At 45.7% G+C, this 27,897-nt stretch overlaps 1 protein-coding gene across 1 annotated transcript in view; it reads left to right on the top strand.

Moving 5' to 3' along the window:
* CNGB1 (cyclic nucleotide gated channel subunit beta 1) overlaps positions 1-27,897 on the top strand; it is a 1,925,718-nt gene that overhangs the window by 591,933 nt on the left and 1,305,888 nt on the right. The window contains exon 18 of the mRNA XM_069217388.1: positions 12,654-12,894. Coding sequence (XP_069073489.1) covers positions 12,654-12,894 — 241 coding nt within the window. The remainder of the gene's footprint in view (positions 1-12,653; positions 12,895-27,897) is intronic.

Genomic DNA, 27,897 nt, shown 5'->3' with positions numbered 1-27,897 from the left:
CAAAGAGAAGCTGCTGGCGAGACCGAGAGCTCCTTCTGCACCTCCTCCATTGCTAACATCACTTCAGCCGGCTGGGCGTCGTCCATCACAGGGTCTGGCACCGACTGGAATCATGCTGTGTGGAGCAGATCCTTTGCCCTTTTCTCTTGAAATGCCTGAATAGGTAGAGGAAGGGGAGCAGTCCGAGGACCTTTATGCTTGCCAGCATCCCTTAGATGAGGAGTACAACTGGTATGAGGAACTGGCAGAGGCCAGTGGGCTAAACACCTCGTCTGACACTGGCTTGGTCTCTCCTCCTACCATGGCAACAGTGTGTCGCGTAGGTTCTCATTATTCTAATCAGGCTCCTGGATTTGAGTGGCAGAATCACCTGACTTGTGGAGTACTAAGTACAGTTCCACACCATTTTACGCCTGTTGGCCTAATCCGGGTTTTCCGGCTAACTAGCAGTGCCTCTTCTCTGCCCATGGACAGGGATGATTGTGGCAACCGGGCGGATGACAAGAAAGACTCCTCAGGGGAATCGTGGTCGATCAGATCTCATCCCTTTCTCTCAGTTACATTAGTCTCACACAGGCAAAGACAACAGAGACAGAATATAGTTCAATAAGGGTTTATGGAAGTAACTGCATCTTAGATAAAATTGCATGTATTGCAATAACTAGGATGATAAAACACACTAAAAGCAAAAAGGTGACAAGGAGTGTGAAACACAAAAACAGTCCTACCATACTGTCACTAGGAGTAATATATATCTTTCCTACCTAAGCTATGTTAGAGCACAGCATAATAAGCCATAATCTGCCCTTCAGGCCCTCCCTCCCCCCAGGAAAACATCATCCCTCATACCTGAGCAAGGAAGCCTGTAGTCTAGAGAGACACTGTCCCCTTATAGACCAGGGATTCAGTAGTCTAAGCAAGCAGCTGTAGCAAAGGCAATCGGCAATCAGCATACAGTTGTGTTCATCTGGCTGGATTCTCCTTCTGACATGTATGGGACAAAGAAGTGTTTTTATAATAAAACAGTTGATATTGTAAGAAAGGGTCCTCATGTAAGGATATGTAGGTTTCTGTGAATGTTAGACACACAGCGTACCACTCCTACCGGTAACCCTGTCTGACTGCAGCCTTGAGGAAAGCACAAAGTGCAATGCTAAGAACGTGGGGCTTTCCTAGGCGAAGGAACAAATAAATAGAGAAAATAAAACAACACAGCAAATGTGGCTATTGCTAGAAAAATAAAGCGATGCTAAATAAAATGTAACTGGGCTAAAGTGCACAACAGCAGGCCTAGTTTGCTAAAATAAAGTGTCTAAAATATGGCTAAAATAGCTATACAACACCCTCCCCTTGCCGGATCAAAAGTGGTTCAAAGCATAAAATGAAATAAAAAGCTTAACAGGATCTATTGTTAACAGCATATAAATATAACTGTCAATAGTGACAAGACACTTGAGCATGGAAAAGAAAAAGGACAATTGAAACTTCAGTAGTGGCGTCAAAAAGACCAAATTCAAAAGTCAGTATAATTTTTTAAATCGCCAATTATGAAGTCAGGAAATATTCCACTTCGGTAGGCGGTAAAATATCCAAATCGTTGCCAAGGAAAATGATAGAGCACTCATGTTCAAAGCCTGAGCTCCAGCTGAGGCAGCAGCATTCCGTGTTGTGCCCAATGCTGAGTTAGGAGTTGCATTTTCCACATAGGGCAACCCATAGACAGATTCCCTTAGCAAACACACACTCAATGTGCATGTCTGGTAATTAGCCCTCATCGAGAACATCAACAGATCAGCTTCCAATGAAAGTAAGCGCTGTGTACAAAGACAAACTTTCAGTGCACATTCGAAAATGCACCAAAGGCATTGAAACACAGGCTGCACACAATCTAAAACCAGTCGGAATGACAGAGACCAGTCCCACTCCAGTTCTTTAAGGAATGGTGCTCCGAAATACTGCATTATACGTTCACGACACAGTTGCCCTGGTGGAAGCGCTTTCAGCCATCCTTGTTCTGAAGGGACAGCCATTGCGCAGAAAAAGTAGCAACAGCAAGATGCCACCTATTGCAGCCAAAGTAATTGGAAATCCCCCAAAAATACTCGAAAATATTGAGTGTATGGCTAATGGTATTAAGCCAAATGTAGAGGAGAAGGTGTGAATGAAACCAGAACCAACAGCTTTAAAGAAATGCATGATTCCAGTAGTACGGGACGCTTTAAATATTCGTCCCACGAGTTTACCAAAGTGTCTCGGAAAGTTTGTACTTAAAAAGGACTGAATCTCTGCAGATGACCTCGCAAATTGAAGCGCATAGGTCTCGCCTGCAGATGTAAGCACCACATGTTTTTGAAACAATAAAGCTCTGAGTCTGTTCAACTTGTCAAAATTCACATCTGAAGTAGCAATATGAGGCCATATCTCTGCTACTTCTCGTTGTTCTGTGGGAGGAAAAAGGACATTCCCACAACATGTGACAATTTGAGAGACCGAAACGACATAAGATATTCTGGCTCTCACTCCACAACAGCCCTCACTGTTAAGGAGCACATAGCTGCCATTTGAGAGCACCTAAAGCGCAGGTCTGATCAAGGGGACCGGAACCCCCTTCAGATAGCAAGCCAAGTTTGCTGCTGAGGCATTACATGCCCCTTTCAAGGACAGCCGCTTACAGAAGTCTCACTTTCACTACAGCTAAGAAAGACTTCTTTCATGCCATTGAAACATTTGAACGAAAAGGGAAGCTCCCACACCCCGTGTATGTAACTATCTCCCAGCCTTTCATATCTGCCTACTGGAATGTGTTTCAAGCATGATGTGAATTGAAATGTTGAAATAGGCAGATTTATAGCCCTGTGTATTGCCATTCAGCAGTTGGTATTTCAGCCACAGGAAAAGGCAACTTTTCTAATTTCTCGATGTTAAGCATGACATAAGTCGCTTCCTTGTTAGCCATCAGTTGTTGTTGTCGCGTCAAATTAAAGGAAGAAAATATCTCCCTCGCACTGACATGCTGCCAGGGAACGTGACCCGCCTTCAAGTTTTGAAGTGTCCAACCCAACTGCATAATGGACCTTAGCTGACTCTGTCCATGGTGTAAAGAAGACATATCTGTTTGTATAATGTCTATAGCGGAAGAGACAATATTGTTTCAAATATATATCCAGTCGGACAAGGTATTAATCCCATTATCCCCAACAGCTAATGCTTTTTTTAGATTTTCCTGGTCTATATGCCTTAACCGGGCAGCTGTTTCTTGTTGGGAAAGCTTCCAAATTTCATTATATACTTCATATAAGAAATGCTTCCAACTGTGTTTTCTGGGGCCTAACAGGAAGTCCTGCAAGTCAGTGTTTTTAGACAGGAGACTGAGGTGTTCTCTAACCACGTCTAGTGAGGATGATTTTAACCATTGCTGGCACAATTTTCCTACACTATATGTCGTAACTATACACGAATGTTCGGATGATATATAGCGAGGATACGGCCTACCAGTTCTAAAACCTCCCAAGGAGTTGATAAAACGTTGGTGACACCTATTGGCACACATTGGCCACAATAACCACCCGCCAGGGCGTGTCAGTGAAGTATTAAATGTACCATTCTGGACCCATTCAACGAGCTGATCTTCAGTTGCATTTGTATATTTTTGCCATTTATAAAACTTTGCAGGGGCAGTTATACCGGCCATGTTGAAATTCCTTCATTTTAGCTAAGCCTAAACAACTCGTTTGTTGTACTGTTTCATTTAAGAATATAATTTGATCAGGTATGAGACATGCTCTAAACAAAGCTTTCTTTCCCCTAATTTGCCAATGTCTTGTTCCCCATACACTTTTCAGATCGATCGACTTCATCCAATATTCATAGCCTTCTATAGACAACCGGGAAACAAAAGATTCCGAATATATAAATGTTGTATTTGTCATAGGGACGTGTATATCTTTAGTAGGTGGTACCTTGAAATCATATGACTCAGCATTTTTTATGTTGTGCCCAGAAAAATATGTAAACTTTTCAGAATATGTTTTAGAACTCCCCTGTGGTGGAGTCGGACATTGTTCCCATTGTGTATAATTAAAAACAGTTTTGGGGCTGCTCGCTCTGTGTATGAAATGGTGCCCATAATAATTCTAGCAAAACATATCACCATAATTCTCTTTAGATTGATAAACATCTTCGTTTTCGAAGACAGTATAATACTGCAATTCAGTCATCATAGAATCAACTGTTTTCACATCCCAATCATCAGAAACAATGTCTGGTATTACAATATTATTCATTGATAATTTGAACACATATGGTATTTGAATTAATACTGTGAGACCATATATATAAAATATTACTTTGTCCCAGGCAATCTCATCAGGAATTGGTACTGCGGAAATGTTCACAAATGATAAGTCTCTTCGGACCTTATGTGATGAAAAATGTGGTTTTAAGACCTATTAATAAGAAAAAAGTAATGACAAAACCAATCCATAGTAGGAAAGCTAGGGCAGTCAAGGAGAGCCATAGATAGTTCCATGGACAAACAAAACATGTTTCTTTAAGCCAGTTTTTTAGCTTATGTATTCTTGACAAATCAGGTGTTGAGGAGGCGAATGAGTCTGAGAAGTCATCATTGAAGTCGGCAAAATATCCAGAAACAGTTTGTGCAAATGGTGGGGCCATGGTCAGTGGGGGAGTTGGTGTTTCCCTTGGTTTCACACTGTAAATTGCACCATCCGGGCTGTGTTGGAGTTGAGTCAACTCGGTCAAACGTTTCTAAATTGTTTGATGTTATCAAACGTTTCTAAAAATTGTTTGATGTTAGTGGAACCAATGCTAGATCATCTTCCACCCTCCCCAAGCTCGGAAACGTGTCGGTGTTGGTATAAACGACTTGTAGAGGAACTTCTTCGCCAGTAGTGAGAGGGATTCGGGAGCTACTGGATGTTCCTCTTGGTCTGCTTTGCAGGATCGGCCACATGGTGTTACTTGACATTGTCGATGGAGACAAAATGATTTTCTTTGGCAACTGCCAGCGGTGGTAGAATAACTGATCTGGTACCGTGTATCACTAGTAGTGGGACTGGTGCTCGATATGAAGGGCCAAATTCCTTTTTTACAGGGACTTTTTCACGTACAAGATCCCCAATTTTGGGAATCCAGCCGGTAGATGTTACAGGCACATCCTTGATTCCTGTGGAGGCAGCACTGATGGAAGAATTATCGTCACTGAACTGTTGTAATTCCTATAAAACAGTGATACGTTCATTTATGTCAAGAGGTGTTTCTCCTGCCTCCCCGCCAGGACCATAAAGATCCAGAACATACATTTGAGTTTCGAACAGGCACTCATATGAAGTACAACCCCCGAGGGACCTTCTAGGCAGATTATTAAGTGCTCTCTGGACTCCATGTAGGTGGTTAAGCCAACTACGACCCGTACCTAAGACTCTGGCTGTTAAGGATTGCTTTAAATCACGGTTTAATTGCTCCACAACACTATTTCTCTCTGGATGAAATGGAGACGAGTACTGGAGTTGGACCCGCAACGAGGCCATGGCGTCCCTGAATGCCCTTGAGGCGAAAGCAGGGCCTTGGTCCGAATGGAAAGCCGCAACCGCATATGTACCGACAAAGACTTGCAAATCTTTAATAACAGTCCAAGCACCAGCTGAGCGTTGTGGCCACACCCATAAAAATCTGGAACATGAATCAACAGCGACTAAAATATACTTGTATGCACTGTCTGGTGTTAGGGGACCACAGTGGTCGAAGTACACACGTTGTAATGGTTTGTTTGAAATCAGGAGGGGTGTCTACGGCGGGCGTTTTGCAGTGGAAACTTTAATTTGTTGACAGATTTCACAACAAAGGACATACTGCTTGGTCTCTTTATAGAGACCTGGCCACTAATAACGGGCCTGCAAGATCGAAATTGTAGCCGCCACACCAGCATGGGCAGATGCCACCCCCTCATGTGCTGCTTTAATCAATTGTGATCTTATATCTCTATTGAGAATGTCTCGTACCCCTATGCCTGGTAACTTTACCTCAGCCCTCAGCATACCTCCCATTCGGTAGCAATACTTGTTAGGAAATCCTTTAGGATAGGGCGTACCATCAGCCGTAGCTGTCACGGCCGCCCATATGTCTGCGACCGGTTTGGAACTCAAGCGAGTAACTGCAGCTACAGCAGCCACAGGTACAGCTGACTTTGCTGCTTCATCAGCCAATGTATTCCCAGCAACGTGTATCCCAACGCGCTGGTGTCCAAGTGTATGTACAACATGGACATTTGGTAGCGTCTCTTTCAGATCTGCTACTTTCCCCCACAGAAGTCTGTGTTTGATGGTGTCGCCTTTGGAATCTCTGAACCCATTCTGGGGCCAATAATGCAGGTATTCATTAAAGGACTGGACACAATAATATGAATCACAAACAATCAGCGTAGGCTGTGCAGGATCCGTGTGTTCTAGTGCCATCAGCAGAGTCTTTAGCTGTGCCAACTGTGCTGTGCAATCCCCTAGGGTTTGCGTAAAGGTATGTAGAGGACAAAATGTATCACCCTCCAGATAGCCACTTACGACTGCGCAAACAGCAGAATATTGGTGTTTTGTGCCAATCGCGGGTTGTGCTGAGCCATCGGTGTACATGACTCTATGATATTGTTCAATAGGCAATGTATTTGCTGTAACTGGGTACTCTATTTCGTACTGTAAAAATTCTTGAGTTTGTAATTTTGGGTCCAAAATGTAGTCTACATCAGTGGCTGTCAAAGACGTAGCCCATTGTATCCAACGTGGATGTAACGCTGGCTTTCGTAGCAGCCTCTAGGGCTGGGATCGGAGAAACAACAATAATGCATTTTCCTTGGGCAAGAGGTCTTTCTTTAATGACCACCATCTGTACAGCAGTAAGAATTTTCTCAGTGGGAGCAAAGCGTTGTTCTGCCGCTGAATATAAGTGTAATTTGTATGCAATTGAGACTGTCTCACCTTCATTAAATGTCACATAGGTGAAACCGATGGCACCAGCTATTACTCTGATGACCAAATGTGTTTTGTTGTCCGTCATATGTAAGTGTTGTCCTGCAAGCATGTCTGTTTTTAAAGATCATAGAATTTGTGTGTGTTCAGTTGTCCAGAATGTACGTGAAAAATCAGGACGTATCAGATCATATGAAGGTTTTATGCGTGTAGCATAATCTGGAATGTAAGTTCTGCCAAAATTTAGGAAACCGAATAGAGATTGGAGGTTTTTAATCGTATTTGGTGGTTGTAACTGTGCGCATTTTTCTAAGAATTGTGGTGCTAGGCTCTTTCCTTCACTTGACAGCTCATATCCCAAAAACAGGACGCTAAAGAAGCCAATTTTAGTTTTTTTTTTAATTGAATTTTTAGCCAAATTCAGCAAATCGTTCCACAATTCAGGCTACCCATCTTAGATGTTGTAGTAGTTCATCATCCGTAAGATAGATCTCATCTACATAGGACAATGCTTCAGGGTCAATCTCATGCAAAATTGCAGTCACACGAGCTGCGAGCAGTCCTGGATTGTTCTTATACCCCTGAGGTAAACAACAGAATTTTTTCTGGGAGCCTAGTGCGCTAAAACTTGTTAAGTCTCTACTCTCAGGCACTATATTCTGGCAGAAAAAAACATTGGAAATATCCAGTGTTGTTTTGTATTTTTTACGCCCTATATTGTTCATTAGTGCAGTGCTATGTGAGTTCTGTATAGCATAAATGCGTGTATGACTGTTTAAGTGTCTGTAGTGTAAGACTATTCTATATGAATGGTCTGGTTTAGTTACTGGGAATAATGGATTATTCATTGGGGAGACACAGGGTTCAATTACACCCTGGTACTCTTAATTGTGTGAGTATTTCTCTCACAGGTGCTTTTGCTTCATGTTTTATTGGATACTGCGGTTGAGGTTCATTTTTGATTGGAATTACATGGTAGGGGGATTCTCTATCCCATCCTACGTGATTTCTGTATAATGCAGGAGCCTGTGCCAAAGCCCAATAAATGGCATAGGATTCAGCGAGTTCCTCTGCAACAAGGGGCGAGAAGGAAGGCTTAATCATATCTTCCCCATGTGGGCAAGTATGGACAAAATCAGGTGGCCAATCTTGTTCGGCCAACAAAACATCATATATGTTTACTAAGTGATCCCAAAAGACTGCGTCTATTGTGCGCTCAATGTCTCCTTCTAACTGTAGCATTACTTTATACACCCTATCAGGCGTGGAGACACGCATGTCCGCAGTTTCTACTTGTATAAAGTCATCAGTTGCTTTCACCTCCTGAGGCTCTAGAAGATTCAGGCGAACTATTGTGACCTCTGCCACGCTGTCTAGCAGTGCTAGAACCCACTTCTTGCTCTTCAAGAGGACCCTCTTCCTGAGTGGCATGTCGAACTGTGACTGCTACCACTTTTTTCTTTTTAAATTGTGGTTTTTGTTGGGTGGATTTCTCTTCCTTTTTAACAGAAACCTCAGAAGAGCGTTGTGATTCCTGTCTCGGTTTCACATACTCTGTCCTTTTCTCTGATCGCTCACCTCTCTCATTTCGTTTTTCCCATGAGTCCTGAAAGGAACGAGATTGGCGTGTATCAGTATATTGATATCTATCAGGCGTTTTTATATTATCTCTATTTCTGAGATTATAGCTTTTTTGTGGGGGTCTCCAAATGCGGAGATTCTCCCCTCTCTTTTTTAGGAGTTTGTTGTTTTTTGTCCCAGCGTTAATTATTACCCTCAGGAGCCTGCTTGGGAAAATCTTTAATTGATTTGCCCTGAAATTGTGGTTTAGATGGTCTGGCCCCTAAACTGTCTCGACCTATGCTAGAATAAGTCTCTGCGATTATTTTAGGCAGCTTGTGTTCCTGATCCTGTTGCGGAACGTCACGGAGCTGCATGCGCACTGCAAGTGTGACTGCTTCCCCTTTAAGGTTACTTAAAAAGATTGAGGAATCTGTGGCAAAATTGCCCATCAGTTGCATCCCTAAATCCAGGACCGGGGCAGCCCCATACTCATCTTGAATTTGTTTCCATACCTCCGGTAAATTGGCAAGTGTTGGTGTACCGTGGGCTGTTGTATAGAGCGCAGCAAATACCGTGCCCCAGGTATTACAGTTATCTACTGTAGGGACCATCCCAGAAGGCAAGCACATCGTTAATATTCTATGTTTATCCTGAGGTCCCTTATGGTGAAATACTGCCTCCAGCACATTCATTTTTTGTGCTAACCAAAACGGAGTTTCCTCCCATTTGGCGGGTACTTTACCCATGATTGAATGTACAGTCACAGGATTAATACCTAGCGTAGCTGCATGTGATGTGCTGGAGCAGCACGTGCTGGGTTTGTATTTAATGTTTGCATTACAAATTGTACCAATCGTCTATATATCGCTGATAATTCTATATATAAGCGACGAACCGGTAAATTTGCAATTGCAGGATGTGGTGTATAGGTGCCCAATGAAGGCCAGGTAGGACCATTGTTACTTAGAGGACCTAACCTTACTGGTAAAATTGTGTGGGGTAGGGCGCCATCAAGCCAATTGTTATGTTCTTGATAAGATAAAGGTATTTCTAAGTATGTGTATGCTCTGTATTGTCCAGGCGCATTTGCCAGTGTATAATGATGAAATGTAGTTGTGTTCCCATCAACTGCTGGAAAAGTGACCCAAGAATAAAAACGTTCTGTTCTATAAGCTGCATGGACATCCACCACAAATGTGACTGGACCCCCTGGGGCGTTAAGCCATTTGCCAATAGATGTGTAGTTGGAGGTTGTCTCATGTTAACTGCTATCTGTACCTGCTGTGGATTCGCCATTATACACAAACTGTAAGTTCGGAGAAGGCACACCAGATAGGGTTTTCCCTTTTAAAGTTGAAGCTTGAACAACCTCCAGCTTCAAATAGGATAGTCTACGTAGCTGGGGGTGGAAATCCTCAGTACCACGGACGTCTCCGTATACGGTATTGAGGCGTCATTATGTATATTGAGACAGTGATACTCCAGAGGACCTGAAAATTAGAGCCTGACCAAACGTTGGCTGCGCAATGTCACATAGGCTCTCATTATTCTAATGAGACTACTGGATTTTGAGCGGCAGAATCGCCCACGGTGTGGGAGACTTGGTCTAACCCACTGCTGGTGACACCTGTCGCTCCAATCCGGGTTTTGCTCCAGCTAACTAGCAGTGTCTCATTTCTACCCAAGGATAGGGATGACTGGGCAGCCGAGCACATGACATATTTGGCTTCTCAGGAAAGTCATGGTCACTCAGGTCTCATCCGGTTCTCTCATTTACAATTCAGTCTCATATATAAATGACAAGCAGAAGCAGTATATGTTTCAATAATGAGTTTAATAAAACAACTGCATCTTAGATAGCAAGGCGTGAGCTGCAATAACCAGGACGACACAACATGACAGTACTGAAATTGTGACGAGAAACGTGAAGCATAAAAACAACGCTATCATATTGTCACCATTGTCAATGGACTAATCCCTACCTAGGCTAGGATAGAGCACAGCATGTTAAGCTCTAAGGGGGTCATTCTGACCCCGGCGGGCGGCGGGAGCCGCCCGCCTGGAGGGAACCGCCGAATGACCGCACCGCGGTCAAAAGACCGCGGCGGCCATTCTGGCTTTCCCGCTGGGCCGGCGGGCGACCGCCAGAAGGCCGCCCGCCGGCCCAGCGGGAAACCCCCCTCAACAATGAAGCCGGCTCCGAATGGAGCCGGCGGAGTTGTAGGGGTGCGACGGGTGCAGCGGCACCCGTCGCGATTTTCAGTGTCTGCAAAGCAGACACTGAAAATCTTCATGGGGCCTTGTTAGGGGGCCCCTGCACTGCCCATGCCAGTGGCATGGGCAGTGCAGGGGCCCCCAGGGGCCCCACGACACCCGTTCCCGCCATCCTGTTCCTGACGGTAAAAACCGCCAGGAACAGGATGGCGGGAAGGGGGTCGGAATCCCCATGGCGGCGCTGCAAGCAGCGCCGCCATGGAGGATTCCCTGGGCCAGGGGTAAACCGGCGGGAAACCGCCAGTTGCCCTTTTCTGACCGCGGCTTTACCGCCGCGGTCAGAATGGCCCAGGAAGCACCGCCAGCCTGTTGGCGGTGCTTCCGCGGTCCCCGGCCCTGGCGGTCATGGACCGCCAGGGTCGGAATGACCCCCTAAGTCTGCCCTTCAGGTCCCCCTGGGAAGACATCAACCCCCATTCATGAGCAAAGGCCTGCGGTCTGCGTTAGCATCTGTAGCAAAGCATACGGCAATTGGCATACAGTCGTAGTTCCCTGGCTGGAATCTCCCTCTAACGTGTAAGGGACGAGGAAGGGCTTTTATAATAACACAGCTGATATTCTGAGAAAGTGTTCCTACGTAAAGATGTGTATTTTCTACGAATGTTGGAGACTAAACTTCTACCACATTCACCAGCAATGTACTGTGCTGCAGCCTTGAAAAAAACACAGAGTGATCAAGAATGTCTTGTTTGAGAACAGAGTTCTGGCCTAGGCAAAAACAGTTAGATAGACGGAAATAAAACAAGACCGTAAAAATGTTTATTGTAACAATAATAAGACGAAGCTGAATAAAATATATCTAGGTTAAAGTGCACAGCGGCCTAGTGTGTTAAAACAATGTGCATGGAGCTATAATAAAACGGCTACACAACAAGGGATTATTCAACCCTTATCCACCCAATTTTCTCTTGGTAGAGAGCAGATAAAAGCCCCATGCAGCCATACACAGCTTCACTCACAGTCGTAGTCCTCCGCTCACCTAGATTGTAAGCCTTCTTGTGAATCGGTAGGCCCAAGGTGGGGTGGGGTACACCGAATTATCAAGAGACCAACCGACTTGTAGGCTTTACAAATATGTAAGTACTCAGAGGCTATTTCTGATCAGCCTGTGCCCAAGAGTAAGGTCCTGTACTTACAATCCAATTGTGTCTCTAGCCAGAATGATGTTTTTGATACTTACCCCCAGAGTCCACCTCAATGCACTCCTTACATCATTGTGCTTGGAAATGATCCTGGACTTTTGACACCTCATACAGAAACACACTCTTTCTTTTTCAGTAAAGTAGTTCACTGGCTTAGGAAACACTCTGGGTGGACTTGTAATATTCATGCGGAGATACTGACTATAGCAAGAGTTCCATGGATAGGGACATGCATGATGCGAGACCCTTAGCATTGCAAATGCCTGTTTTTCTTGGCAGTATGATCCTTGAGGGGGAATACGTATTTAAGCCAGGTTTGAGGTCTTTGTTGCTATTTCTTGGCAAAGAGCAGAAACACTATTTTGATAAATATTCTCAACCCTGGAATGTTTGCTAGAGCCCTGTTGATTCTTCCTGTTCTCCCCATTAGCTTTTCCACAGGAGAGTAAACACACAAACATGCGTAAATAGAAGTTAGATTGGCAGACCTCCCGAGTGCAGAACTTTAGTGCTTAAATATTTTCGATCACACTTTACAACATGCAGAACTTAATTAAGAAATTAGTCATATATATAAAGATGTTTGAATACAATATGTGTGTGGGTTTTCTTTGCACGTAGTTTATTCCTTTTCTTGTTTTTTTTAAATAAGCACACAGCTATCTTGCTGACATACAAATTGCTTTTCCCTTTACAGTTTACATCGCACCAGAAGAGCGACTGGTGGGGGTTCTAGTCACGGAAGGAGTGGAGTCCCATCCAGATGAATCAGCCATACACGACATGAAAGGAGTCGATGGTACATCCCAGCAGGAAGTGATGCAGAAGGGAAGCGATATCAAGCAGGAAGTGATGCAAGATGCCTGCATAGTGGAATGCTTATTGGTAGCTCCTTCCAGTGCGACACCAAAAGAGGGAGATTCTGAAGAAAAAGCAGAGTAAGAAAAAAAGAGATAATATTAAAAATGATTGGGTTCCCGCTCCAGATTTTAATTCTGCTGGGGCGATTTTATCTAGCTCTCTTCCTCAACCTTCTCACTACTCTCTCAACCACTTCTTAACATGCCAAATGGCCTTAACCATTATACGTTGTCTTACTAAAGGACCAGAGTTTCTCAGCAAAATTCAATCAGTATGTAAAGGGTTGAGTTGTAGTGAGACTCGGCGTCAAGGTAAATGAGACATGGGAGGCTCTTCACTCCTTTGTAACAGGGATTTATTAAAGCAAAATCCAGGACAACCTCTTGTTCTGTCGCTTTTCTACTAGGAGAAATATGTTTTCGGGATGTTTATTCTTCCCTGCATGCCTCGGATGATGACGTCTTCCAGTTTCCTCGGTATAAGGGACTCAAGAGGGCAGGTAAGTATTTGCCTTCCTCCAACAAGGATTGGAAGAGGGTCCCTCTTTACGCACCAGTGATTGTGCCTGATTATTGGTATGGTGGTATTTAAACAAAAAAAACACCAACCTCCTTTGGAAGTGCCTTGTGCTCGGGGAAGCCTTCTGAACCAATGGACTGCTTGTGATCCAGTGTCGGGTGGTGGAATTTGAAAATGGTGGGGCGTACAAGAAGTAAATGTATAGCGCAAGTGAATAAAGTGACCCAATGTTAAATATGGGGGTTAGGGGGCCACCCCTCGCAAACTTTTAATAAGTGATGTATTTGTGGTGCAGTTTTCACACTATTCTTGTGATAAATGGACCACAAATACAGCTCTTATACTGGCCCTAGACTGCCACCCTTCCTCTACCCAGGATGTGCCCTTAACTGGCCAGAGCTGCTGACATTGTAACTTGGGGACCAGGTTCAATTCTCTGCTTTGGCTGAACATCCTATGATCTGAACAAATCACTTCATCTCCCATGTGCCTGTAAAAAAATGAATGTTACCTTGTGCAATGTAATTAGTGCTCATGCAAAGTGTTTCAGTACATTCGGCTCGAGTTTGCACTACATAAAGTTACACACTGAGGTTAAAAACAAAGCTTTAACATAATGAAAGTCAGGTAGATACCAATTTAGTGACTGATTTGTACAAAGTGAGCAAAATTCTGTACAAGTCGGGGCTTGGTACATAAATTGTGATCTTAGGCGAATATTTTATTTCTCCAAAACTCCATTTTCTAAAAGCACTTTCAAATATGTGAGTTCAGAATACTAGTTGTACAAACACCTATTGTGTTTGGTTTATTAGACTATTTGTCATTGTTTGTTGAGAGTTCAGGCTGCAGACAGAGCACGTTCTTCACAGTGCCCATCAGTAGGTCAAAAAGAGTCCTTGGCCTCTCAGTACTGCGCACAAAGCAGTGATCAGCAGAAACAGTAAAGCAACCAATATTTGTTCTTCCGATCCAGCACATTATACGTTCTGTTTAAATAAAGTAAGTTGTCTAATTAAATTAGAAACTTGCTTTCTAAATATAAGACATATAAATGATTAGGAAAATATCTGTGTCTAGAAAGCAAGTTGCCTAATTTAATTTAATTAGGTAACCTGCTTTGTAGACACAGAACACACATCGGAACAAATGAGCTTAAGAAACATACTTGGTGACTGGAAAAGAAAGGACAGTGGGGCAAAGGAATGACAAAGGAGAGAGAAAGGACGGGACCATTAAGGAGCGACAAGAGAATTTAAGATCACTTACCCCAACAGTCGTGATGTCCGATTGGTGGTGAACTGCACTGGAGGTACTGCACACCGTCACCAACAGTCTGTCTGCGGTGCTTCCTCTTCATGAGGTCAGGCCCTCTTGCAAATGCTGCAACCCCTCCCTTCCCAACTTGTCACACTGTGATGACTTGGAAAGGGAGGGGTGTGAGAGGCAGCTGAAAACTGACAAGCAGCCCCAGTAGTACAGGGCTGATGCTGTACACGCCTGGGACTGCTTGAGTAGGTGACGCTTTATCACAACATTTGAGGGCGGTCCCAGGGGACCCCCAAGTTTTGCAGATCTGGGCTGGCAGCATGTCAGCCTAGACCCTGCTTTAACATGACCTGCTGCCAACTGGCACATGCGGACTTGTGCATGTACCTATTTAAAACTGCCTTAGTCCATTTTGGAAATGGACTAGGCAGCCAAGGCAGTGAATGCTTTAAGCATAATGTAAATGCTTTTTGCAGTTACCATCCATTTAGCAAATTATTTGAAGGGCGTAACACCTCCACCCACCCTCAGAATCCGCCGCTGTTGTGATCACTCTCACTGGACCCGTCAGCCATGTAACAGAGAGAAAGAAAAGAAAAAGTTCTCAGGGTATTTATGAGGCGGATACAACCTAAAGCATCCAACTGCACCAGAAAACTCAATTTTATTTATCATGTGACTGCCACCTGCTTAACTCTACGGTGGTTGCCATGTCCCTGTGTCCCAGCCCCCAAAGAACGACACAGGGAGGCCGGTGCAGGTGAGCAGATGCTGCTTTATTTCTGGACCAGATCACCACGCATGCAAGCGCTTCCTTCCCCTTCGTGTTCCTGGCCACGCCCACTTCCTCCCCCTGACCGGTAGTGGAATCCAGTCCCCTCCTCATCAGTCTGTGGTTGTCCTAGTGCCCACTCCCTACTTGAACCCACCGTTCCGACATCTCCCTCCTTTGTTGAACAAAACACACACATTGCCCACTTTTGCCTTTCTTGGTAATATTAGGTATATTTTATGTTCTCCCCATGCAACTACCATATATATATATATATATATATATATATATATATATATATATATATATATATAGACAGAGATATATGGAGAGAGAAAAGGGCTAAAGAGAGAGAAAACGGGAGAGAGGGGGAGAGAGATGTGTTAATGTGAGATAGAGGCATCATGGCGGACTATCTTGATAGCTGTTTGTTAGATCCATCGTCATAGTTCTTCAGTCAGTCTGTTGGGCTTCCTGCACGGTCTAATTAGGTGGGAGCACTCCCTTCAGTGGCCCTTTGCTTCTCTTGCATCCTCAGGCCGGAGATGTCCCTCCTCGTTTGGAATAGCTGCTTCCGTTGATTCTCCAGTGTCTTCGCTCGGAGACTTCTGGTGCACACTTGGCCATGCCTCTCTGTCATCACCTGACATTCTGAACTCTCTGAAGTGAGAGCTCTTCCTCGTGATGTAGTAGGACCCTGCTGTTGCCGTGATCATTGAGTCTTTGATGTTTGTTATCTTCAGAGTCTGGCTTGTGAAAGGGCTGTCTGATTTTCATGTTTGCTGTTGGCACACAAGGACTAGATCTCCATGCTTTAGTATAGACACTTTGGCATGATGCCGTGCACCCACTTGTTTAATTTTTCTCTTGATCACGTGCAGTAATCTTGCTATACTCTGACAGGGCCTTGTCTTCCAGTTGAGTCAGTCGGGTCCTGCTTATTCTCCCCAGTACCAGTTCTGATGGGCACCTTCCCTTGGAACTGTGTGGAGTGTTAGTCTCGAAGTATTTGGCCCAGTGCTCGTCCCACGTTGGACAGCCTTCTTTATGTTGCCCATGAACCTTTTACCATGCTGTTTGCTTGCGACCACAGAGGTGTTCTTTTCCTCTGGTGCACTCCCAGATATGCTATGAACTTGTGAAATTCCTCTCCTTAAAACGGGGTCCATTGCCTGTGTTGAGTGTCAGTGGGGCACCCCATGCTGAAAGGATGTCATCCTAAATCAGTAGGGTGGCAGTGGCTGATGTTGATTATACTTGGCACACCATGGGGAAGCAAGAGTATTCATTGATGATCACTAGCAAGTAGCCACCGGCATCTGGAGACCCATAGAAGTCTGCTGCCCATGTTGTCCATACAGCCCCAAGGAGGTCGGACATGTGCTCTGGCTTGGGTGGTCTTCCCGTTATCTGACAGAGGTGGCACTTCATAATAATGTCTTCTACCAGACAGTCAAGTCCCAGAAACCACACTTCTGCCCTCACCATTTGTTTTGTTGCCACCACGCCTCTGTGTGACTCTTGTGCCAAGCTGACTGTCTGCCGTCAAAGTGCTTTTGGTATGGCTATCCTAGTACCACGGAGCAGTATCCCTTGTTCTGTTTCAGACAACTCCTCCTGCACCTATTTGAATGCGAGTATTTCTTCTCTCATAACCCCTTCACCTACTGGGCTGCTGTTGTTTACATATCTCTATCTCTGCTGTGGCTCCACGGTTGATATGTGTTTTGCCTGCTGATAGCATAACATCAATCATTATCTCTTGTGCCAGTTCTTCCATTGTGATTTGGGCAAAATTGAGGTATTCCTCAGCCATGGAGGACGTTTCTGTTGCCCGGGGCAAAGGGTGTCGTGACATGTAGTAGACTAGGTGGTGCTCCTTCCCTGATTTGTGCACTCTTCTGAAGTCATAGTTCATCAGGCATATTCCCCACCTTTCAATGGGTGGTGGAATTTTTGCATTGGGATTGCCTTATATCGTGACCAGTGCCTTTTGGTCTGTCACAATGGTGAATGACTTTCCGTAGATGAACATGTGGTAGTGCTCCCATGCCCATACCACTGCTAAGCTTTCTTTCTCAGGTTGAGAGTATGCCCTTTCTGCTTCCGACAGGCTCCTGCTTGCTTACGCAACAGTGTGCCTTGGTGAGTCTCTTCCGGGCTTGGGTTGCACGAGAATGGCTCCTAGCCACACCAGGCTAACATCTACATTGAGCTTCATGCACAGGAACACGTCAAAGCAGGCAAGGTGATCCACTGCTGTGATGGCATGATGGATGTCCTCAGACACCTTGTGGCATTTCGAGGTCCAGAGGAATGGCTGCCCTTGTTTGGTGAGTTCACGAAGTGGGGTGCTCGCAGTGGCAAAGTCTTTGATGTAGCAAGCACAGTAGCTCGTCAACCCAAGGAATGACCTCACTTCTGCCACATCCACAGGGGTGTTGTGTACTTGGAAGTGTTTCTGCCTTGCTGGGGTCTGGAACATCCCTTTCCGGGAGAAGATGTGTCCAAAGAAGACGAGTTTTCCTTCTCTCAGCTCGCATTTGCCCTCATTCAGCATCAGCCCAGCCGTTTCCAGCTGCTTGCACATCACCTTCAGTGCCGTGCTCTTCATTCGTCTGACCAAATAATAGTATGTCATCACTGTTGTTTAAACAGTTTTTTACAGGCCTAATCACTCATCTCACCATCTCCTGAAATATTTCTGCTGCCAGTGACATCCCGAAGCGTAATCGCTTATAATGAAATAGCCCCAGGTGGGTGGAGAATGTGGTAATTTAGCGTGACTGCAGGTCCAGTTCCAGTTGGTGATAGCCTTTGAATAAGTCTATCTTTGAGAACACACAGGCCCCAATGAGATAGCTGATCATGTCGTTCAAGTGAGAGCCTGGGTGCCGTTCCCTTTCGATAGCCGTTTTGGGTAGACGCATGTTGACACAGAAGCGTATTTTATGTGTCATTTTTCGGCACAACCACATTGGGGGGCATCCATGGAATTGGTTCCTCCGCAGACTCTATTATATCCTCCGCTTGCAAACTCTTTACTTCTTCCTCTACCTGTGGTTGGTGGTGCACAGGAACTCTATGGTGATTTTTGAGGCACTGTTTGACTACTTTATTGATGTGAAGGGTATTTTGCGTGTCCTTTATCTTTCCAAGCCCCTTAAGGAATGCAGGGTGTACTTCCAGGATGTTGTGATGCTCACTCATGTGATATTTCATGGCCAGGAGACCCATCACTTGCGCAGTGTTGTTATTGAGCAAACATGGCCCTGGGATGTCTCCCCATAGGACATGTACCCCTTCTTGTACAGACGTGTCATTGTAAATGAATGTCTCCAAGAATTTCCCGATGCTCACCACCGGTTGTTTCACACCCCATGTAAGAATGTTGATAGTGGAGGGCAACAAAGAAGGCTTTTGTTTCATTTTTTCATACTCTGATGTGCACATGATGTTGTACGTGGCTCCGCTGTTGAGTACAAATCGCGTTGTGTGATTTCCGACCTGAAGATCCACTGTCGCTGTCTTCTTTAAGTGTCGTTTGTCAACTAGCTGGACATGTTCTGATCTGCGTTCTCGTGCTGGGGTGTCAGTCATGGGGTATTGGCGTTCTTTGGCTTCGCAATCATTAGCGACATTCGAGTCACTGGATGAGCTGCGATTTCTTGCTTCAGTGTGTCGTACGTGTTGATTCGAGGTTATTTACCCGCTCTCAACCTTTATGTGTCCTCCCATGTAGACGCTTGCAAAGTGATTGTCGCAGTTGCAATTCTAACATTTGTGGCCCATTACCGGGCAGGTGCCAACGAGCAGGTATTCCAGGCCGCAGCGATAGCATGTCCGTTTGTGTTTCTCCTTCATTGGCACTGACAGCTTATCCTGTCTGCTGCTGTCCCCTGCCATGTGGTGAGCCTGTTCAATCCTCCATACTCTCCCATTTTCCATGTGGATGGCATGTAATGTGGCCCTGACTTCTGGCCACACCATGGTCATTATTTTGTCCAACGTGTACTTTTCCTTCAATATTTTAATGCAGAAACAAGTTGTGACATCCTTCGATAATCCACGGCCTTAATGCTTCCTCATTGTCAAATTTATCAAATTCGCAGTAGATGACTAGTTTGAGCAGCCAGTCGCAAAATCATCAAGGGATTTGTCTGCTCTTTGGCATGCCGCGTTGAATGTTTAGCATTCGAAATCAATGTTTCGCTGGGCATTGAAACTGTCCGTGAGGCACTTCAGGCCTTAGTACATGGTGATTGAGTCAGGCGGAAGGTCATGAAGAGGTCTTAGGCATCATCACCAGCCAAATTTAGGAATAGGTCTCTTGCCTGTTCATCCAGTTAGTGCGCAAGAAGTGTTCAGAATGCCTGATACATTTCTCCCAGAGGGCTCCCTTTGTTTGTGAGTTGGAATGCAACTGAAAATCACGCTTGGGATTGCACCCTCATTGCACTCCTCAGTCATGGTTGCGTTCGCTGGTCATAAATCTGGTCTAGGCTGCTGCAGTTGCGATCGCAGTTATGGTAATGTATGGGTAAGTGTATACTTGTTGTCCCACTTGCAGTGTATATAACTAGATTTCCATTTTCTGTTGCAGTTCTTTTATGATATTGTGTATTCACTGTATCTACCTGTAGGAAGTTGGCTCTGTATACTCTATCTCAAAGTGAGAGATAATGTGCACAGAGCCAGGGGTTCCCCTTAGAGGTTGATAGTGGCAATAATAGATAATACTAATGCTCTATTTGTGGTAGTGTGGTTGAGCAGTAGGCTTATCAGAGGGTAGTGTTAAGCAGGCAATAAATGGGAACACACAGTCAAAGACTTAACTCCAGACCAATAGGTTTTTATATAGAAACATATTATTTTCTTAATTTATTTTAAGACCACAAGGTTCAGATTTTAAGTAAATACATAAATTGTAAGGTACTTGGCATAGGTAAATATAGAACTTTGAATGAAAACAGTAATGTACACAGTTTTGTCAAAAATGGCAAGAAGCTATTTTAAAAATGGACACTGCAAAATTCAACAGTTCCTGTGGGAGGTAAGTACAAGTTAGTTTAGCAGGTAAATAAAGCACTTACAAGTTCAGTCTCAGGGGCATAGGCAGCCCACCGTTGGGGGTTGAAGTCAACCCCAAACACCCAGCAACACACGGCCGGTCAGGTGCAGAGGTCAAATAGGGGCCTAAATGACATAGGCGCCTATGGAGACTAGGGGTGCTCCGGTTCCAGTCTGCTAGCAGGTAAGTACCTGTGTGCTCAGGGAGAAGACCGGCGGGTTTTGTAGAGCACTGGGGTGCGGTCCCGAACAGGCACACAAAGTGCACCCTCAGCGGTACAGGGGGTGGCTGGTTGTAGTGTGCAAACACAGCGTCAGGTTTTCTATTGGAATCAATGGAGGGACCCGGGAGTCACTCTGGCGATGCAGGCAGGGAACTGGGGGCTTCTCGGGCCAGCCACCAACTGGGCAAAGATGAGGTCCGCCTGCTGGTCACTCATGCACCAGTAGTTGGTTCCTCTCTGGCCTGGAGGCTGCGGGTGCAGTCCTTCTTCCAGGCATCGGGTTCTTTGTTAATGGGCAGTCGCTGTCAGGGGGAGCCTCTGGATTCTTTTTGCAGGCGTCGCCATGGGGGTTCAGGGAGGTCGTCTTGGGGTGTCCACGTCGTGGAAGTCACCCGGGGGTCCTCGCTGCAGTGTTGGTTTCTCTGGACACGGGCCTGGGGCGTAGGGTGCAGAGTGTTGGGGACTCACGCGTCAGGAGTGAGGTGGGAGTCCCTTTAAAGATGGTTTCTTCTTGGATGTTTGGACAGAGCTCTGTCTACTGGAGTTTCTTGGTCCTTTGGGTTGCAGGGCAGTCCTCTGAGTCGGCAGAGGTCGCTGGTCCTGCTGGATGCTTCGCTGTTGCAGGTTCTTTGAGTCAATTGTTGTCTCTGTCGTATCTGCGTAGCTTTCAGGTCATCAGTCCTTCTTCTTGTTTAGGTCGTCAGCAAATCTGATTTCCTGGGTTCAGGGTCACCCCTAAATAGTAAATTTAGGGGTGTTTTAGGGCTGGAGGGCAGTAGCCAATGGCTACTGAACTTGATGGTGGCTACACCGTCCTTGTGCTCCCTCCCTTTGGGGAGGGTAGCACATCCCTATCCCTATTGGGCTAAATCCTCCAAAACAAGATGGAGGATTTTCCAAGGAGGGGGTCACTTCAGCTCTGGTCACCTTAGGGTTGGACCTCGCTGAGGGCGTGACTCCTCCTTGTTTTGCTCATTACCTCCCCAGACTTGCTGCCAAAAGTGGTGACTGTGTCGGTGGTGGGCATCTCCACTAGCTAAAGTGCCCTGGGGCATTGTAACACGAAGCCGGAGCCTTGAGGTTCACTGCTAGGTGTTACAGTTCCTGCAGGGCAGAGGTGTGAAGCACCTCCACCCAGTGCAGCCTTTGTTTCTGGCCCCAGAGAGCACAAAGGCTTTCACCCCTGGGGGTCAGAAACTCGTCTCAGTGGCAGGCTGGCACAGAACAGTCAGTCCTGCTCTGAAGGATTGGGTAAAATACAGGGGGCATCTCTAAGATGCCCTCTGAGTGCATTTCTTAATAAATCCAACACCGGCATCAGTGTGGGTTTATTATTCTGAGAAGTTTGATACCAAACTTTCCAGTGTTCATTGTAGCCATAATGGAACTGTGGAGTTTGTTTTGACAAACTCACAGGCCTTTTACTTAATATGGCCAAACTGTACTTACAATGTCTAAGAATGGACTTACACACTGTAGGGGCATATTGCTCATGCAGCTATGCCCTCACCTCTGGTGTAGTGCACCCTGCCTTAGGGCTTTAAGGCCTGCTAGAGGGGTGACTTACCTACACCACAGTCAGTATTTTGTGTGCATGGCATCCTGAGGGGGATGCCATGTTGACTTTGCCTTTTTCTCCCCACCAACACACACAATCTGCAATGGCAGTGTGCATGTGTTAGGTGAGGAGTCCCTTAGGGTGGCACAACACATGCTGAAGCCCTTAGGGACCTTCCCTGGTCACAGGGCCCTTGGTACCTTTTACAAGGGACTTATCTGTGTGCTAGGGGTGTGCCAATTGTGGAAACAATGGTAAGTTTTTAAGTAAAGGAACAGTGGTGCTGGGGCCTGGTTAGCAGGATCCCAGCACACTTCTCAGGCAAGTCAGCATCAATATCAGGGAAAAATGGGAGACGAGGGGTAACTGCAACAAGGAGCCATTTTCCTACACCACCCTATTATGGGGTGCCTGACTTTAAAATGGCTGCCAGCGGTGACGTAGTGCTCAGTCAGTGTGTATGCCTGACTTCAAGATGCCTCCAGGGCTTCCACACAGCTCATTGACTCCCCACTCCTGACTTCAAGATGGGCACAGAGGGAGTCACACTCTTGAGAGATCTCCCTTGAGGCAGAGATCAAACGTGGGAGGTTCAGTTGACCGTGCAGGGCCTGGTGGTACTTACCTCTTGCTTGTTGTGGACCTGTCTTGTCCCTGTGTTGCAGGCAGATGCGTGCCAGGCACCCCTCGACGTCACACTGGTGAGGCAAGAAGTATGGACGTTGCGCTGGTGAGGCAAGAAGTATGATATACGAGGCGGTGTAAGACTGTGTGCGCCTCGGTCCACCCCTACCGTCATCGCTAAATGCTGTGTACCTGTGTCCCAGCCCCCAAAGACATAAGGAGGCCGGTGGAATTGAGGAGATGCTGCTTTATTCTTGGGCCAGATCGCCACACTTGCTTCCGTCCCCTGACTAGAAGTGGTGTCCAGTGTCCCGTCCCCTCCTCATCAGTCACTGGTGGTCCTAGTGCATACTCCCCACTTGCGCCCTTTGTTCCGACAGTGGTGTATCGTGCTCAGATTAGTATGCAGTGGCTGTCTGCATTGCTGTCCAGCGGTTCACCTCATGCACCCGCCACCTGCACCGTTCTACAATGGTTTCTCAGATGGTTTGCTGCCCCCTCCCCAGGCCCTCACCCTTGCACATGCCTGTGAGATCCACACTCCTCCTGAAGTGTGGCTGGCAATGGTGTCTGCCTGTCAGTGTCCTGGGACCTTAGACTCAGTCGCTGAGGTGTCTTCTCCCTTGCTGCTCATCTCTCCTGGTTGCCGTCTCTCCTCATCAGAGGTCGGCCAGTAGGCCAGTAGGAAACCTTCTCCAATGCAGGTCTCCGTGGCTCTCCCACATGCCTGCTGACAATATTTGGCCTCATGCAGCTTCCCCTTCTTCTCTTCTGTGTTGCTCCAGGTTCTGCCTTTCAGCCACACCCCTTGTCCTATGGAGCAATCCTGTTTAAAGGGACAAATTCCATAATTAAGGATGTCCGGATATTCAACCTCTACTGGTCATGTCTCTGTTTTCTCAATCTTCAGGGGGGACCAAGGCAAGATGCCAGGTATGTATTCATTCCCGTGATACATCCCCTCCCTATGATTTTCCCAACTGGTGAAAAAGGGATATTGGGATAAGAAGTCTGCATTCCCCTATTTCCTACCCTTTCTGTGTCTGACCTCCAATTGATAGGGCTGTAAGGACAGGAACCACCTCAGGACTGTGGAATTGTTGCCCATAGTCCTGCTAAACTACATGAGAGGCATGGTCAGTGTAGAGGAGGAAGGACCTGCCATCTAAATAATAGTGGAGTTTTTCAACAACCCATTTAATCTCCAGGGACTACTTTTCAATGACCAGATACACTTTCTCCCAAGGGAAGAGTTTTCTACTGATGTAAACAATGGACCTTTTGTTTCCCTGCTCGTCCTTCTGAGAGAGAAGCACCCCAATGCCAAAATCAGAGGCATCGGTCTGTAGAATGAATGGCTTTTGAAAATTGGGTGACTGTAATACAGGGTTAGTAGTGAGAGCTGTTTTTAGACCCTGAACGTTGTCTAGTACAGAAGGGGGGGGAGATGTTTGAACGAGTTCTGGGGAGTGTTCTTTTTAAGAAGATCTGTCAGGGGTGCAGCCAGGCGTGAATACTGTGGGATGAACCTTCTATAATATCCCAAAATGGCTCTGGCATCCCGTTTGTAGGGAAGGGGTTTTCAGCAATAGCCCGACTTTCTCCACATGAGGCTCAATCAGACCTTCCCCATCAAATAACTCTGGTATTTCACCTTGCCACATGCTAACTTGGATTTCTTAGCATTGCTATGCAAGTGGTCCCTTTGAATCTCAGAGAGGACTCTCTGGGTTTGCTGTAAATGGTATTTGCAGGTCTTGCTATAAATTACTATATCATCCAAATATGCAGATGAATAACCCTGGTGGGCCTTCAGTACTGTGTTCATTAATCTTTGGAAGGTGGCCAAGGCTCCATGGAGACCACAGGGCAGTACAGGGAATTGGTATAAACCTTCAGGTGTGGCAAACTTTGTCTTTTCCTGATCTTTAGAGTTTAGGGGCATTTGCCATAAGCCATTGTAAGGTCTATTCTAATAAATTAAACCTCTCCTGATTTCTCCACTAGTTTTTCTACTTTGTATAGGGGCTAACAATCCAGTTTGGACACATTGTTTAGACTCCTGAAAGCAGTGCAAAACCTGATGCTCCCGTCTGTTTTTGGCACTAAGACTACTGGGGAGTGCAAGTCGCTGGTGGAAGGTACTATGACACCCATTTTCAGCATTTGTATCACTTTGGTTTGGAGGGCCTGTCTTCTAGCCTCAGGGACACAATAGGGTAATAGTTTTACAACCACTCCGTTTTCATGGGTTTGGAGTGTAAAGCTAGGGTAGTACACACTGGTGTGTCTGAAAATATGGGGGGACAGGTCTCCAAGGTATGGAGCAACTGTGCCTTCTCTTCATTGGAAAGGTAATCATTAATAAAGAATGCTACAAGGTGGTTTGGTAGGAACAAAGAGCTGGACTCTGCTAGGAGCAGGTCCTAGCCACTTCTTTAGAAGGCTTATATGATAAATATGTTCTCTGTGTTGGCACATCTGGATTTTATAGGACACCCTCCCAATGTTCTGGACCATTATATAGGGTCCCTGCCATGCAGCTTTCATCTTTGAAGTAGAGGAGGTAGCAGAATTAATACCCAATCCCTTATGCAATATTCTTGCCACTACTTCTCCCTGCCATATAAGTCTTGTTATCTCTTTTGGCTTTTCTCCAGATTCAGGTGGGCCAGTTTCGCAACTTACCAATACAAAACTTTAGTTGGGTGGTATATTCTAAGAGATTGCCTGCTTCTTCCCCAGTGTCCTTCTTCCAGGCGACTTTGGTGATCTCAAGGAGTTTATGGGGTTTTCTACCAAAGAGCATTTCATAAGGGGGAACCCCCAAAATACTTTGAACCTGGGCTCGAAGAACAAACAATATCTGGGGCAATGCCTGATCCAAGTTCTGTCCATCCCCGGCAGCATTTTCCTTAGGGTAAGCTTAAGGGTACTGTTGTACCTCTCTATGAGTCCCTCAGTTTGGGAATGGTAAACAGATGTAGTGAGGTGTTTAATGTCCAGTTGTTTAAAGACGTGTTTCATTAACCCTGAAACAAACAGGGTCCCATGGTCCATAAGGATTTCCTTGGGGAACCCCATATGGGAGAAAACCTCAATTAAATGTTACGCTATTACCTTAGTGGTGGTTGTCCATAAGTGAAAGGCCTCAGGATACCTGGTGGAGAATTCAAGTAGAGCTAGGGCATAATGGTGACCCCGCGCAGAACGAAGTAAGGGTAATAGAAGGTCCATTTTCACTCTCTGAAGGGTTTCACAGTAATGGACATTGGTTGTAGTGGTACTTTAGGGGGTTGAAAGGGGTTCTTTCTTTGGGAGATCCTGCATTCTTGGCAATAGCTGTTCTCTAAAATCAAGGGGAACCAACAATTTAGGTTGTTCACCCGCCTTCCCAAACCTATATAAAAGACCTTTGATCACAGAAAATCGGGGATGGGAAGGATTGGTTTTCCCCTTATTACCTTTGACATCTTGCCAAGCATATTGTAGGTAGGCATCGCTCATCTGAGCCACTTTAAAACTACATTACGGTTCTGGTGTAAGGAGGGTATCCCTGGAGTTTTCTAGTAAGAGGCCATGATCCTCCTCTTTTCATATTGGGATGGACTGACTTCCAGTTCTTCCAACCGTCTCAAGGACTTGAAGGTTGGCCTGTAATACCTTCATAAAATAAGGGTTGTCTGTATCCAAGATGAGCTCCTCGGGGAAAGTGTGAAGTACCCCAGCGTCTACTATACTTTCACAACCCCCCCTTATTTCTCACTGTGAGTTTGCCCTCTGGATATATCTTAGTGTCCCCATGCCTTCCTAAATCTGACACTTAGGGAGGATCTGAGACAGGAAAACTTCAATTACCAGCTGACGGCAACTGGAGTCCAAAAGAGCTTTCACCCACCTATTGATAACTAGCAAATTTACATAAAAAGTGGGCCCTATATCCTGAGTAAGGTATATCGATCAGGGAACATAGCTGGCGTCTAATGGTTAATTCTCAGACTTCTTATTCCTAGAAAACCTTGCTATGTGACCCCACTACCCCAGAATCGTAACACTGCGGCCCGTTGTTGACTCCCCCCCATTTCAGTTTTTTGGGGGTTGAGCCATAGATGGATCAGAGGCCAAGTGCTAGGGTGTTTTTTTTCATTCTTATCGGTATGAACCGTGTGGTTGGTTTTATTTCTGTTTTTATGCTTCACGAAAGGCACACAGCTTTTGGCCTGGGAAGAATGTGGTTACCCTTTCCACTGCGTGTTCCAGAGTTAGACCGACATGCTAACACAACCATTTCTGTGTATGGTAGAGTATTGTTCACGGTAAATTTTTACCATAATTTCTTCCTTACTGGACACCTGGGGATTAAGCCACCAACCCGCCACATCCTTCTTCTTGAAAAAAAAAGCTTTTGGGTGTGTCAAAAGGCCCTCCCCTCTTCTTTTGAAACCTTATGCAAAGGGTCTCATCGTCAACCCCCAGCCGGTTCAATAAGGCTTTCTTCACATCTCCATAAGGAGTAGTCCCACCCACGTTTGAGGTTTGGTACACCTCTGAGGCTTCTCCAGTAAGGACAGGTGCTAGATAAAAGGGCGATCACTGGGGCGGCCATAGACTGAAAGCCATTCTTCAGGAAGACTAAGGCAGAACGCCAGGTATGTCCTCGTCCCTGTGACACAGTATTTCTGGATTGCACTTGAAAACTGGGCATACCATACTGTTAACATCCTGCAAATTGCCGTCTGTTTACAGGGTGCCAGTGGTTCCACATGTTGACTTCCTATCTGAAGAGTCACCGCAGAGGAACTCTGCAATAAAAGGCAAACATTGCCCAAACATCCTTAGGCTTCTGCATTCACCAGTTAGACCCCAATTCCAAAAAGCATTATACTGGCAGAGTGTTTTCACCGCACCCGAAAATACTGGTACAGTGCAGTAACACTCAACCAGTACCACGTAATAACAAGTTATTTCCCCGTGAAGTGGGGGATAATGGTGGACCTGGTTTTACCAGACTGAATTCCAGATGGTACTCCCTTTTCTGTGGCGA

This window comes from Pleurodeles waltl, chromosome 12 (assembly GCF_031143425.1).
Source record: "Pleurodeles waltl isolate 20211129_DDA chromosome 12, aPleWal1.hap1.20221129, whole genome shotgun sequence".
Lineage (NCBI taxonomy): Eukaryota > Metazoa > Chordata > Amphibia > Caudata > Salamandridae > Pleurodeles > Pleurodeles waltl.
This window is presented reverse-complemented; position numbering and strand designations above follow the sequence as displayed.